This window comes from Lithobates pipiens, unplaced genomic scaffold (assembly GCF_037356315.1).
Source record: "Lithobates pipiens isolate NorthernLeopardFrog02 unplaced genomic scaffold, aLitPip1_a1.2 Scaffold_18, whole genome shotgun sequence".
NCBI classification, from domain to species: Eukaryota; Metazoa; Chordata; class Amphibia; order Anura; family Ranidae; genus Lithobates; species Lithobates pipiens.
In genome coordinates, this window is record NW_027507758.1 from 552,616,442 (window position 1) to 552,629,659 (window position 13,218).

The 13,218-nt window shown below is 41.3% G+C and overlaps 1 protein-coding gene across 1 annotated transcript in view; it reads left to right on the forward strand.

The window, feature by feature from the left end:
- Positions 1 to 13,218, forward strand: part of PTCHD4 (patched domain containing 4) — a 290,629-nt gene that overhangs the window by 217,574 nt on the left and 59,837 nt on the right. The window contains exon 2 of the mRNA XM_077488898.1: positions 6,481 to 6,961. Coding sequence (XP_077345024.1) covers positions 6,481 to 6,961 — 481 coding nt within the window. The remainder of the gene's footprint in view (positions 1 to 6,480; positions 6,962 to 13,218) is intronic.

Genomic DNA, 13,218 nt, shown 5'->3' on the forward strand with positions numbered 1-13,218 from the left:
TCAAAATAAAAAAAGGGAAATGCTTGAAATATACATATATATATTATGGGGAAGGGTAACATGGCACTGAATTGTTGTCAGAGTATAAATTACTGTGTATGGTGCACTGCGTATCCATAAAGAATAACTAACCCAATAAAGTCCACAGATGTTTTATGTATTCATATGCAGACAGCCACCGAGCGTTAAATTATTCTGGCCTGCGGACATCTACTTTGCTTACAAAGGCAACAATCAGAGCTGCTGTAAAACTGATTTTATAGCCTTGATCGGGGCAAGTCTCTTCTATCTGTACTTAAATAAAGAACTTCCAGACAGAATGGTTATTTAAATAAAAACACACAACAGGTAAGTAAAAAAAGGGTAAAAAAAGTTAAAAGACAATAATTACATTGACTGCAATGATGTTCGGGTCCATCAGTAAACATACTTTCAGGTGTAAAGACTTAAAAACACAATAAAAATGTATTCTATACAAATGCTTATAAATGCTCACTTTTGATTGGGAATTCCTAGCTGCCTTTTTTAATTTAGAGTTCATCTTCATTTTTTTGCTATTAATTAAAAATATATAGTGCTCCACTTCTATACTGTGGTTCTTATATTTTGTATTATCTTGTCTTTTTAAATGTATATATTTCTATGATATTGATTGTGTCTAGTTGTCGGTGGCACCATTATAATCCAACTTCCCTTGTTTTCTATTATATCTTAATTTTGGGATGAGGTGCCATATCCACTAGTACATACCAACCACCAGCTCCTCCTTTCTATTAATTAAAAATATATTGCCTGGAAGCTGTAAAACAAAAAGCAGCTCTCATGGCAATATTCACCACCTCTGCCTCCTGCAGACTCAATGCTGTTCAATTGTTCAATCCAGTGTTGGCCCTCTTCAAGGTTGGATGATACCCACCCCTATCCAACCCACTTGTTGTGAGCCCAGGGCTTCAAGAACAAATCCACCCCACCGCCACCCCAGGATGCATCGTCACACCTTTAAAACAGCAAATTTTTTGTTAGGTCTCTAAGGGCAGGTTCAAGCTTCCATGGTGCATTAACCGGTGCTGTATGAGCCACCAAAGCACCCCAGTGCATTGCTGCGCTTTACACCACAGTGTTGCCCAGATGCATTGACATAATGTGTCGATGTGCCATTAAAAAGGAATGACACCGCAGCAAAAAAAAATTTAAAAAATGCACGCAAAGTGACAGCAAAAACCTACACTAACTTACTGATTTTGGCCCAAACTTGTCTTGCATACACACGGTCGCACAAAGTTGTCGGAATTGCCGATCGTTCTGAACGAGGTGATGTCAAACACTTATGTTGGGACTATAAATGGGCCAGTAGCCAATAGCTTTCGTCTCTTAGTTTATTCTGAGCATGCGTGGAAATTGTCTACGCATGATCGGAATTTATGCGATCAGATTTTATTGTGGAAAAAAATTTAAGATCCTGCTCTCAAACTTTGTGCGTCAGAAAATCTGACGGAAAAAGTCCGATGGAGCCCACACATGGTCAGATTTTCCGATCGCACATTTTTCGTCAGAAAATCCGACCGTGTGTCGGATAACTGAAAAAATGCTTAATGTGATATAGACTAAAGGAACACATGCAGCAGGGGGCTGTGATGTGTGAAAGGAGAGCAAGCTCAAATATTTTTTTAATATTTTGCAGCCAATGGGAAGATGATTATAGAAGGGAGGTTAAAAACGAGCCCACCAAATCTTCAGTTTAATAATTAACAATACAGATAGAGGTCAGGTGCACCAGTGCCTTCTTTGACCTTGCTTATCAGTCATATCACCCTTGTCACGTTATCCACTACTAAATGAGGCCCCAGCTTCTCTGACATAAACGTCTCTGACATATGGCCTTATAACCACCCCAGTCATACTTTTATTCCTTGAAATATCTGTGAAGGTGTGTTGGCTGCATTTGCATGACCATGGCAGCCCATTAATTTGAATGCCATGCCTGCTTTTCCCACAGAAAAAGGTTAAAGCACCATTTTGGAAAAACAACGTCCGGGAAATCGCATGGAGCTTTTGGATCGTGTGATTTCCCTGCGGTTCCTGCACCTTTTTGGTTTGAGATGTGTGGGGTGCCATTATAAATGCCAATGAATGGCAGCCCCGTGTGTCTTTAAAGACCAGTCCGTTTTGGCTGGGGGTGGTTGTGGGTGTGGGAACAGCTGAGATTCCCATACCCGCAACCACCCTGCATAGTGTAAACCAAGTCTTATTGTCATCTTTCATTGGATATTGGTGTAGCACTGACCCCCAAAGGAGCTGCTGGTTTGATTTTGGCCTGCACTCTGCTAATAAACCCCACAGCTGTGGTGCAATACAATACAGTACAATATAATATAACACAATATACCTGTATTGTCCTCTCAGGATCCACTGGCTCCACCTGCTGGGAGAAAACAATACTCCACACAATGAGGCACTTAACCAAAGTATATTTTACTGTATATATTGGTAAACAGGTGATTGCAGCGATTGTACTGTCATCCCAACATAGAATGACAGGACAATGAATTTTGATAAAACTATATATATATATATATATATATATATATATATATATATATATATATATAGGAACTCCCCTTACTTTTATAGCTTTACGTGAGATCTCACTTAAAGTACTCAGTCTTTAGTCTTCTTGCTTTCGCTAGCAATGATAATTCCTTGTAATTTGAAATCCAAGGGTTAAAGTAATTAAAGTTGAGTTAATGATGATCCTAGTGTTGCTTCCGTAATTATAATACAATACTTGAGATGCGACAGTAAGTAGGCCTTATGCCTGCCTAGTGTCAGTTGCTATACTCCTCCTCCGTGGGACTATGGATTCCAGCGAGGCCTGCATATAAGTCTTACTAGGTGCAAGACTAGAAAACTGTGGGCCACAACCCGCTCACCAACTGGATCGGAATCTCGGTATGGTAGCTTTGGTCCGGTGTTTGCAGCTTGCTTCTATGCCACTCCGTTCCATTCTATTCCATTCCGATAGGTGGACCTGGTCCTCCGATGCTCAAACGAGTGTCTCTGGATATTCCCAATCTGATCACTGTGTCTTTGGCACTTCAGGTCACTCACACAATTGTGCAGAGTTGCACTCTGCAAGGGCAATAGGCCACTTCTTCCGGGAGGCCTCCTCACAAGTCCTCACATACAGGCCATGCATTCCCAAGCGACCTAAGATGTCCTACCCAGGGGTCCTTTTATGGCCTACCCAGCATGCAGTGCAAGAGAGGGTGTCCATGGGTAGGTCACCCAACATCCTAGGTAAAAAGGTCAACCGCTAGATGGCGCCAAACACTAAGCCATATAAACGTCCATAGACTTCCATTATAAATGCTAATACACATTAGTAGACAAGGATACCCGTGCGACATTGGGACCTGCACAGAAAGGTATCTGAAAAATAGTAATGGTAGCTATAGACATCATGTGGCGCCATATCTTTATCTGTAATGTTAACTGAAATTTAGAAGCACCTGACAGATTTGCATTAATTATATGAGTTTTCCTTAAAGTTACTAAACCCACAACATTAAAATCAGTATGTATATGCAGTAAAGCATGATTGTTATACTCACTGTGGAACCTAAGGGGTTAATCCTCTGCATTGTGTAAAAAGGCTGTTTGATCGGGTCTTCTCTGATCTTTCCCTTCTTCCACTGTCTCCAATCCATCTGCTGATAAGGCAGAGCCTTTGGAGTCACTCTGCACATGCTCAGTTTGGTCTGTATTGCTAGAGAGTTTTTTTTTTCTTGGGAGAGTGCATGTGATCAGCACAGGGCCAATCAGCACTGTCCTGACAGAGGGTCAAAGGTCCTGTAGCCTCATAGGACAGTCAGAGTAGAATGAAAACTCCTCCTACAAGCTTTAACCAGACACTAATAGAAGTCACAAGACTGCTATATACTGCTAATGAGAAACGGTATTTAGCAGTTTATATTTACTAAAGTACTTGTATTTCCACATTCTGTGTACTGTGGGAGACCAGATATAGTGAATGCAGGGTCCTGGGTTTAGTAACACTTAAACCTTTCCACCCACATAATGCATATGTGTGGCAGCCAAAAGCTATTTACTAATCCCTTCCCCCGATCTTCATCCTGAAGTAGCCAGGGGGAGAAGAGAGGAAGGAAGCCAGCAGCACTGCAGGGTAAGGGGGTGTGGGCATCAAGAGGGGGGACAGGAAGTAGGGGGAATCAACAATGCACATAATGATTAGGGTGTGCCCAGGCACACTTGGCACACCCCCCCAGACACCTATGGTAACAGTCACTCATACTGGTCAAGTAATCAGGAAGTCTGTCCCACCCTCCGGGCATAAAGAGGGATGCCAGGGCTGGGCAGGAAAGGGTTGATTTTTTTTCCAGCTTTCTTTTCTGATCTGTATACAGTTATGGATAGTTTGGTATAAAGAAAGTTGTTTGGTGTAAGCTTGTAGAATTTGCACATTTAGCATTTGAGAGCCTCTTTTGAATAATATTTATAGACAGTATTTCACAAAAGTGAGTACACCCCTCACATTTTTGTAAATATTTTATTATATCTTTTCATGGGACAACACTGAAGAAATTACACTTTGCTAAAATGTAAAGTAGTGAGTGTACAGCTTGTGTAACAGTGTAAATTTGCTGTCCCCTAAAAATAACTCAACACACAGCCATTAATGTCTAAACCACTGGCAACAAAAATGAGTACACCCCTAAGTGAAAATGTCCAAATTAGCAATTTCCCCTCCCTGGTGTCATGTGACTCGTAAGTGTGTTACAAGGTCCCAGGTGTGAATGGGGAGCAGGTGTGTTAAATTTTGTGTTATTGCTCACAATCTCTCATGATGGTCACTGGAACTTCAACATGGCACCTCATGGCAGAGAACTCTAGAGTATCTGAAAAAAAGAATTGTTGCGCTACATAAAGATGGCCTAGGCCAGTGATGGTGAACATTGGCACCCCAGATGTTTTGGAACTACATTTCCCATGATGCTCGTACGTTCTACAGTGTAGAGGAGCATCATGGGAAATGTAGTTCCAAAACTGGAGTGCCAAGGTTCGCCATTACTGACCTAGGCTATAAGAACATTGCCAAGACCCTGAAATTGAGCTGCAGCACGGTGGCCAAGACCACACGGTTTAACAGGACAGGTTCCACTCAGAACAGGCCTCGCCATAGTCAATCAAAGATTGTGAGTGCACGTTCTCAGCATCATATCCAGAGGTTGTCTTTAGCAAATAGACGTATGAGTGCTGCCAGCATTGCTGCGGAGGTTGAAGGGGTGAGGGGTCAGCCTGTCAGTGCTCAGACCATATGCCGCACACTGCATCAAATTGGTTTACTTGGCTGTCCTCACAGAAGGAAGCCTCTTCTTAAGATGATGCACAAGAAAGCCCGCAAACAGTTTGCTGAAGACAAGCAGACATGGATTACTGGAGCCATGTCCTGTGGTTCGATGAGACCAAGATAAACTTATTTGGTTCAGGCGTGTCTGGCAGTAACCAAGTGAGGAGTACAAAGACAAGTGTGTCTTGCTTACAGTAAAGCATGTTGGTGGGAGTGTCATGGTCTGGGGCTGCATGAGTGCTTTTGGCACTGGGGAGTTACAGTTCATTGAGGGAACCATGAATGCCAACATGTAATGTGACATACAGAAGTAGATCATGATCCCCTCCCTTCGGAGACTGAGCCGTAGGGCAGTATTCCAACTATATAACAATCCCAAACACACCTCCAAGACCACCACTGCCTTGCTAAAGATGCTAAGGGTAAAGGTGATGGACTGGCCAAGCATGTCTCCACCTCTAAACTCTATTGAGCATCTGTGGGGCATCCTCAAATGGAAGGTGGTGGAGAGCAAGGTCTCTAATAACCACCAGCTCCATGATGTCATCATGGAGGAGTATAAATGGACTCCAGTGGCAACCTGGAGCGCTCTGGTAAACTCCATGTCCAAGAGGGTTAAGGCAGTGCTGGAAAAAAATGGTGGCCACACAAAATATTGACACTTTGGGCCCAATTTGGACATTTTCACTTAGGGGTGTACTCACTTTTGTTGCCAAAGATTTAGACATTAATGATTGTGTGTTGAGTTATTTTTAAGGGGGGCAGGACATTTATACTGTTATAGAGGCTGTACACTCACTACTTTACATTTTAGCAAAAGTGTAATTTATTCAGTGTTATACACAGGCAATACTACATAACTACTGTATGTAGGATTCCTATAGCATGACATTGCTATATATTATTAAACTTAAATATTCCTATGAAGTCTTCAGTTCTCATTAGTGGTACCATTTACCATTGCAGGTGGCAATCATAGTAGCCTATCAGCCCAGGGTTTCAAAGATGTAGGAAAATCAAATTTAAAGTTAACCTTTCCAGTCAAGTGTAAATGTTATCATTATTTGTCATGTAAGATTTTTAATGTAGCTTTTTGTTTTATTTCTGTACAGAATGGAAGGCAGAGTTTTATTGGACACCAGCTGGGTGGGGTTGCCGAAGTGCCAAACAGCAAGGATCAGCGGGTCAAATCCGCCAGAGCCATCCAAATGACCTACTACCTCCAGAACTATGGCTCTGTGATCCAGGACCACATCAACGAGCAGTGGGAAAATGAATTTTGCACACTAATTCACCAGCTGCAAGAGGAACACCCAGACATTCAGCTCTATTCAATGGCTTCGTTCAGCTTGCTAAGAGACTTCCAGAAAACCATAGAGTTGTCTAGAAGTAAGATAGTGGTGAGTCTCATGCTGGTCCTTCTGGCTGCCACTCTCTCCAGCTCTATGAAAGACTGTCTACGCAGCAAGCCTTTTCTGGGCCTACTCGGAGTACTAACAATCTGTATCTCCATTGTCACCGCGGCAGGGATATTTTTCGTTACTGATGGAAAATACAACTCGACTCTGCTGGGAATACCATTCTTTGCCATGGGTAATTATACTGTCTTTAATTTAAAAAAAAAGATATCCAGTGTGTTTCAAGAACTTTATAGAGCAAAGGGTTTGTACATTTGTGTATAGCATTAATGTCTAAACTGATTTGAGGTGTAGAATGTAAATTCTCCATGAATCTAAGCTCCAATATGCAAGTTATAATTATGCTAGTAAAAATATTGGTTAAACAATGGACAACCCATTGCAAGCTCCCATACCTCCTTTGGGCCTTAAGAGGATGCAAGAGGCAAAGGGGGGCAGGACAGTTCTCCACTCCACTAGGAAATGCTAATATTACATATAAAAGTACCTGTTTATTGGAGGATCTGGAGGTGCTCAGTAAGACTTATGAAAATTTGTGCAGGCATGCATTCTGCCCATGTAGTTGATTTGAACATTTCCCAAATGGTCAACTGTTCAGCCAAGATTGATGAGTTATAGCTATTTGGCTTCAGCTGCTGTGTAAATAGTGATTCCCAGACTGTCCTAAGTAATGATGGGCCAAACACCCCCCCTCTATTAAAGTCTATGGGACCCGATCATGAAAAATCAAAAGTCTCCATTTTGAAGACTTATATGCAAATTATTGGCCATAAAAAGAGTATGGGGGCCTGGGTATTGCCCTGGGGGACATGTATCAATGCAAAAAAACCTTTTAAAATTGATTCTTTTACAGGACCAGTGATTTTAATGATGCTTAAAGTGAAAAAATAAAAATGAAAAATTCCTTTAAATTTAGAGCCTGTGTGTAAAGTGGCACATCGGTACCATGTATAGGACCAGCTGCAGCAACACTGTCATTTGTAAAGAAAAAAAGATTATATTTAACCACTTTCAGACCGGACCATTTTGCTGGTAAATGACCAGAGGTCTTTTTACAATTTGGCACTGCGCTGCTTTAACTGGTAATTGCGCGGTCATGCAATGTTGTACCCAAACGAAATTTGTGTCCTTTTTTTCCCACAAATAGAGCTTTCTTTTAAAGGTATTTGACTGACTCTGCAATTTTTATTTTTTGCGATATAAACGTAAAAAGACCGCAAATTTTGAAAAAAAATGATATTTTCTACTTTTTGTTATTAGAAAAATCCAATAAACTCAATTTTAGTCATACATTTAGGCCAAAATGTATTCAGCCACATGTCTTTGGTAAAAAAAAAGTCAATAACTGCATATTTATTGGTTTGCGCAAAAGTTGTCACATCTACAAGCTAAGGTACATTTTCTGGAATTTACGCAGCTTTTAGTTTATGACTGCCTATCTAATTTCTTGAGGTGCTAAAATGGCAGGGCAGTACAAACCCCCCCAAATGACCCCATTTTGGAAAGTAGACACCCTAAGGAAATTGATAAGAGGCATGTTGAGCCCATTGAATATTTTATTTTTTTGCCGCAAGCGATTGAATAATGACAAAAAAAAGATTTTCTTTTTTTTTTACACAAAGTTGTCACTAAATGATATATTGCTCACACATGCCATGGTTATATGTGGAATTGTACCCCAAAATACATTCTGCTGCTTCTCCTGAGTACGGGGATACCACATGTGGTCGACTTTTTGGAAGCCTAGCCGCGTACGGGGCCCCGAAAGCCAAGCACCGCCTTCAGGATTTCTAAGGGCATACATATGTCATTTTACTCCTCACTACCTATCACAGTTTTGAAGGCCATAAAATGCCAAGATGGCACAAAACCCCCACAAATGACCCCATTTTAGAAAGTAGACACCCCAAGCTATTTGTTGAGAGGCATGTTGAGTCCATGGAATATTTTATATTTTGCCACAAGTTGCGGGAAAATTACAAACTTTATTAATTTTTCACAAAGTTGTCACTAAATGATATATTGCTCACACATGCTATGGGCATATGTGAAATTACACCCCAAAATAAATTCTGCTGCTCCTCCTGAGTACGGGGATACCACATGTGTGGGACTTTTTGGGAGCCTAGCTGCGTACGGGGCCCCGAAAACCAAGCACCGCCTTCAGGCTTTCTAAGGGCGTAAATTTTTCATTTCACTCCTCACTACCTATTACAGTTTTGAAGGCCATAAAATGCCAAGATGGCACAAAACCCCCCCAAATGACCCCATTTTAGAAAGTAGACACCCCAAGCTATTTGCTGAGAGGCATGTTGAGTCCATGGAATATTTTATATTTTGCCACAAGTTGCGGGAAAATTACAAACTTTTATTTATTTTTTATTTTTTCACAAAGTTGTCACTAAATGATATATTGCTCACGCATGCCGTGGGCATATGTGAAATGACACCCCAAAATAAATTCTGCTGCTTCTCCTGAGTACGGGGATACCACATGTGTGGGATTTTTTGGGAGCCTAGCTGCGTACGGGGCCCCGAAAGCCAAGAACCGCCTTCAGGCTTTCTAGGGGCGTACATTTTTGAGTTCACTCCTCACTACCTGTTACAGTTTTGAAGGCCATAAAATGCCAAGATGGCACAAAACCCCCACAAATGACCCCATTTTAGAAAGTAGACACCCCAAGCTATTTTCTGAGAGGCATGTTGAGTCCATGGAATATTTTATATTTTGCCGCAAGTTGCGGGAAAATTACAAACTTTTGTTTTTTTATTTATTTTTTCACAAAGTTGTCACTAAATGATATATTGCTCACACATGCCATGGGCATATGTGAAATGACACCCCAAAATAAATTATGCTGCTTCTCCTGAGTACGGGGATACCACATGTGTGGGATTTTTTGGGAGCCTAGCTGCGTACGGGGCCCCGAAAGCCAAGAACCGCCTTCAGGCTTTCTAAGGGCGTAAATTTTTGATTTCACGCCTCACTACCTATTACAGTTTTGAAGGCCATAAAATGCCAAGATGGCACAAAACCCCCACAAATGACCCAATTTTAGAAAGTAGACACCCCAAGCTATTTGCTGAGAGGCATGTTGAGTCCATGGAATATTTTATATTTTGCCACAAGTTGCGGGAAAATTACAAACTTTTATTTTATTTATTTATTTTTTTCACAATGTTGTCACTAAATGATATATTGCTCACACATGCCAGGGGCATATGTGAAATGACACCCCAAAATAAATTCTGCTGCTTCTCCTGAGTACGGGGATACCACATGTGTGGGATTTTTTGGGAGCCTAGCTGCGTACGGGGCCCTGAAAGCCAAGAACCGCCTTCAGGCTTTCTAAGGGCGTAAATTTTTGATTTCACTCCTCACTACCTATTACAGTTTTGAAGGCCATAAAATGCCAAGATGGCACAAAACCCCCACAAATGACCCCATTTTAGAAAGTAGACACCCCAAGCTATTTGCTGAGAGGCATGTTGAGTCCATGGAATATTTTATATTTTGCCACAAGTTGCGGGAAAATTACAAACCTTTATTTTATTTTTTTATTTTTTCACAATGTTGTCACTAAATGATATATTGCTCACACATGCCAGGGGCATATGTGAAATGACACCCCAAAATAAATTCTGCTGCTTCTCCTGAGTACGGGGATACCACATGTGTGGGATTTTTTGGGAGCGGTTTTTTGGGGAGGTTTTGAACTGTCCTGGCATTTTATACACAACATTTAGAAGCTTATGTCACACATCACCCACTCTTCTAACCACTTGAAGAAAAAGCCCTTTCTGACACTTTTTGTTTACATGAAAAAATATTTTTTTTTGCAAGAAAATTACTTTGAACCCCCAAACATGAAGTGTTTTTTTAAAGCAAAAGCCCTACCGATTAAAATGGTGGGTGTTTCATTTTTTTTTTTCACACGATATTTGCGCAGCGATTTTTCAAACGCATTTTTTGGGGAAAAAACACACTTTTTTTTTTTTAATGCACTAAAAAATCACTATATTGCCCAAATGTTTGATGAAATAAAAAATGTGATCTTAGGCCGAGTACATGGATACCAAACACGACATGCTTTACAATTGCGCAGAAACGTGCAGCGGCGACAAACTACGTACATTTTTAAAAGCCTTTAAATGCCTTTACAGGTGACCACTTTAGATTTACGGAGGAGGTCTACTGCTAAAATGAGTACCCTCGATCTGACCTTCGTGGTGATACCTCACATGCATGGTGCAATTGCTGTTTACATATGACACCAGACCAACGCTTGCGTTCGACGTTGCGCCCTAGCAGGGGGGGGCAGGGGTGTTTTTTTTTTTTTTTTATTATTTATTTTGCTTTTTTATTTTATTTTTAAACTGTTCCTTTCATTTATATATATATTTTTATGATTTTTATTGTTATCTCAGGGAATATAAATATCCCCTATGATTGCAATAGGTAGTGACAGGTACTCTTTTTTGAAAAAATTAGGGTCTATCAGACCCTAGATCTCTCCTCTGTCCTCAAAGCATCTGACCACACCAAGATCGGTGTGATAAAATGCTTTCCCAATTTCCCAATGGCGCTGTTTACATCCCGCAAAATCTAAGTCATGAAATGCTCGTAGCTTCCGGTGTCTTAGGCCATAGAGATGATTGGAGCCATTCTGGTCTCTGATCAGCTCTATGGTCAGCTGGCGGAACCACCGGCTGCATTCTCAGGTTCCCTGTTGGGACAGGAGAGCCTGAGAAAACCATGGAAGATGGTGCGGGGGGGGGGGGACATTCCCTCCCACTGCTTGTAAAAGTAGTCTAGAGGCTAATTAGCCACTAGGATTGCTTTTACATAAAAGCCGACCGCTGGCTGAAAAGAATGATACCAAGATGATACCTAAACCTGCAGGCATCATTCTGGTATAAGCACTCAAAGTCCAGCAACATACCAGTATGTTGCTGGAACTGGTTGGGCATATATTGTAATTTTTTTTTCATGCAGCCTGTGGGCTGAAGGAAAAAAATATATTGATCGGTGGGTATGCCCACCATTAGATACCTCCCTTCATCCACCCACTTCTAATGGTGGGCATACATGCACCATTTATATATGCCGAAGCATGGGGGCATCCTCCCGCAAAAGGTAGGAGCAGATCGCTCCTCCACCCCTTATGCCCCCATGCTTCGGCATATATGCTCTTTTTTAACTGTGGTGGTGAAATCACCCCCGACAGTGCTGGAGTCGCGGCTTTATGTATCGTGGGAGCAAACGCTGTTGCTGTCAAGATAAATAAATCCACGCTGCAACTGAATGGCGTACCTGCTAAGCAAATGATGGTTAACAATAAAACAAAGTAACATTACAGTATAACAGTAGGACTTACCATACCTGCAAAGCAAATACAAAAAAAATAGCAAAAAATAACACATTTAACACAATCTGTGCTTAAAATATATATATGCCGAAGCATGGGGGCATCCTCCCGCAAAAGGTAGGAGCAGATCGCTCCTCCACCCCGTATGCCCCCATGCTTCGGCATATATGCTCTTTTTTAACTGTGGTGGTGAAATCACCTCCGACAGTGCTGGAGTCGCGGCTTTACGTATCGTGGGAGCAAACGCTGTTGCTGTCAAGATAAATAAATCCGCGCTGCAGCAGAATGGCGTACCTGCTAAGCAAATGATGGTTAACAATAAAACAAAGTAACATTACAGTATAACAGTAGGACTTACCATACCTGCAAAGCAAATACAAAAAAAATAGCAAAAAATAACACATTTAACACAATCTGTGCCTAAAATATATATATGCCGAAGCATGGGGGCATCCTCCCGCAAAAGGTAGGAGCAGATCGCTTCTCCACCCCGTATGCCCCCATGCTTCGGCCTATATGCTCTTTTTTAACTGTGGTGGTGAAATCACCTCCGACAGCGCTGGAGTCGCCGCTTTACGTATCGTGGGAGCAAACGCTGTTGCTGTCAAGATAAATAAATCCACGCTACAGCTGAATGGCGTACCTGAAAACAAAAAATGGTTAACAATAAAACATTGCAGAATAGAATACAGTACAAAGGAGCAGAACAATAGAGAGAGAATAGAGAGAGAGAGAGAACAATAAAACGACAACTATTTTTGGTTTTTTTATTTTATATATTTTTTGTTTTTTTGTTTTTTTTACTTTTTTTTTTTTAACACTTTTTTATGTAACTTTAACACTTCTGTTGTAACGGTTCCAGCGGTTTGGGTCTCTCAAAATGCAATGGCATCTTGGGAGACCCTGTGAACGTGTGCCTAGCCTGTGCAATGCTGTACCCTACTCTAAAACTCAACTAGTTCATGGTAGCGTTCAAAACATTCACCAATGCAAAGACCAGGATTGTCAGGACAGCGGTGACAACAATAACGGGAGTCACGCCTATATCCGCGCTTTCTGCAGA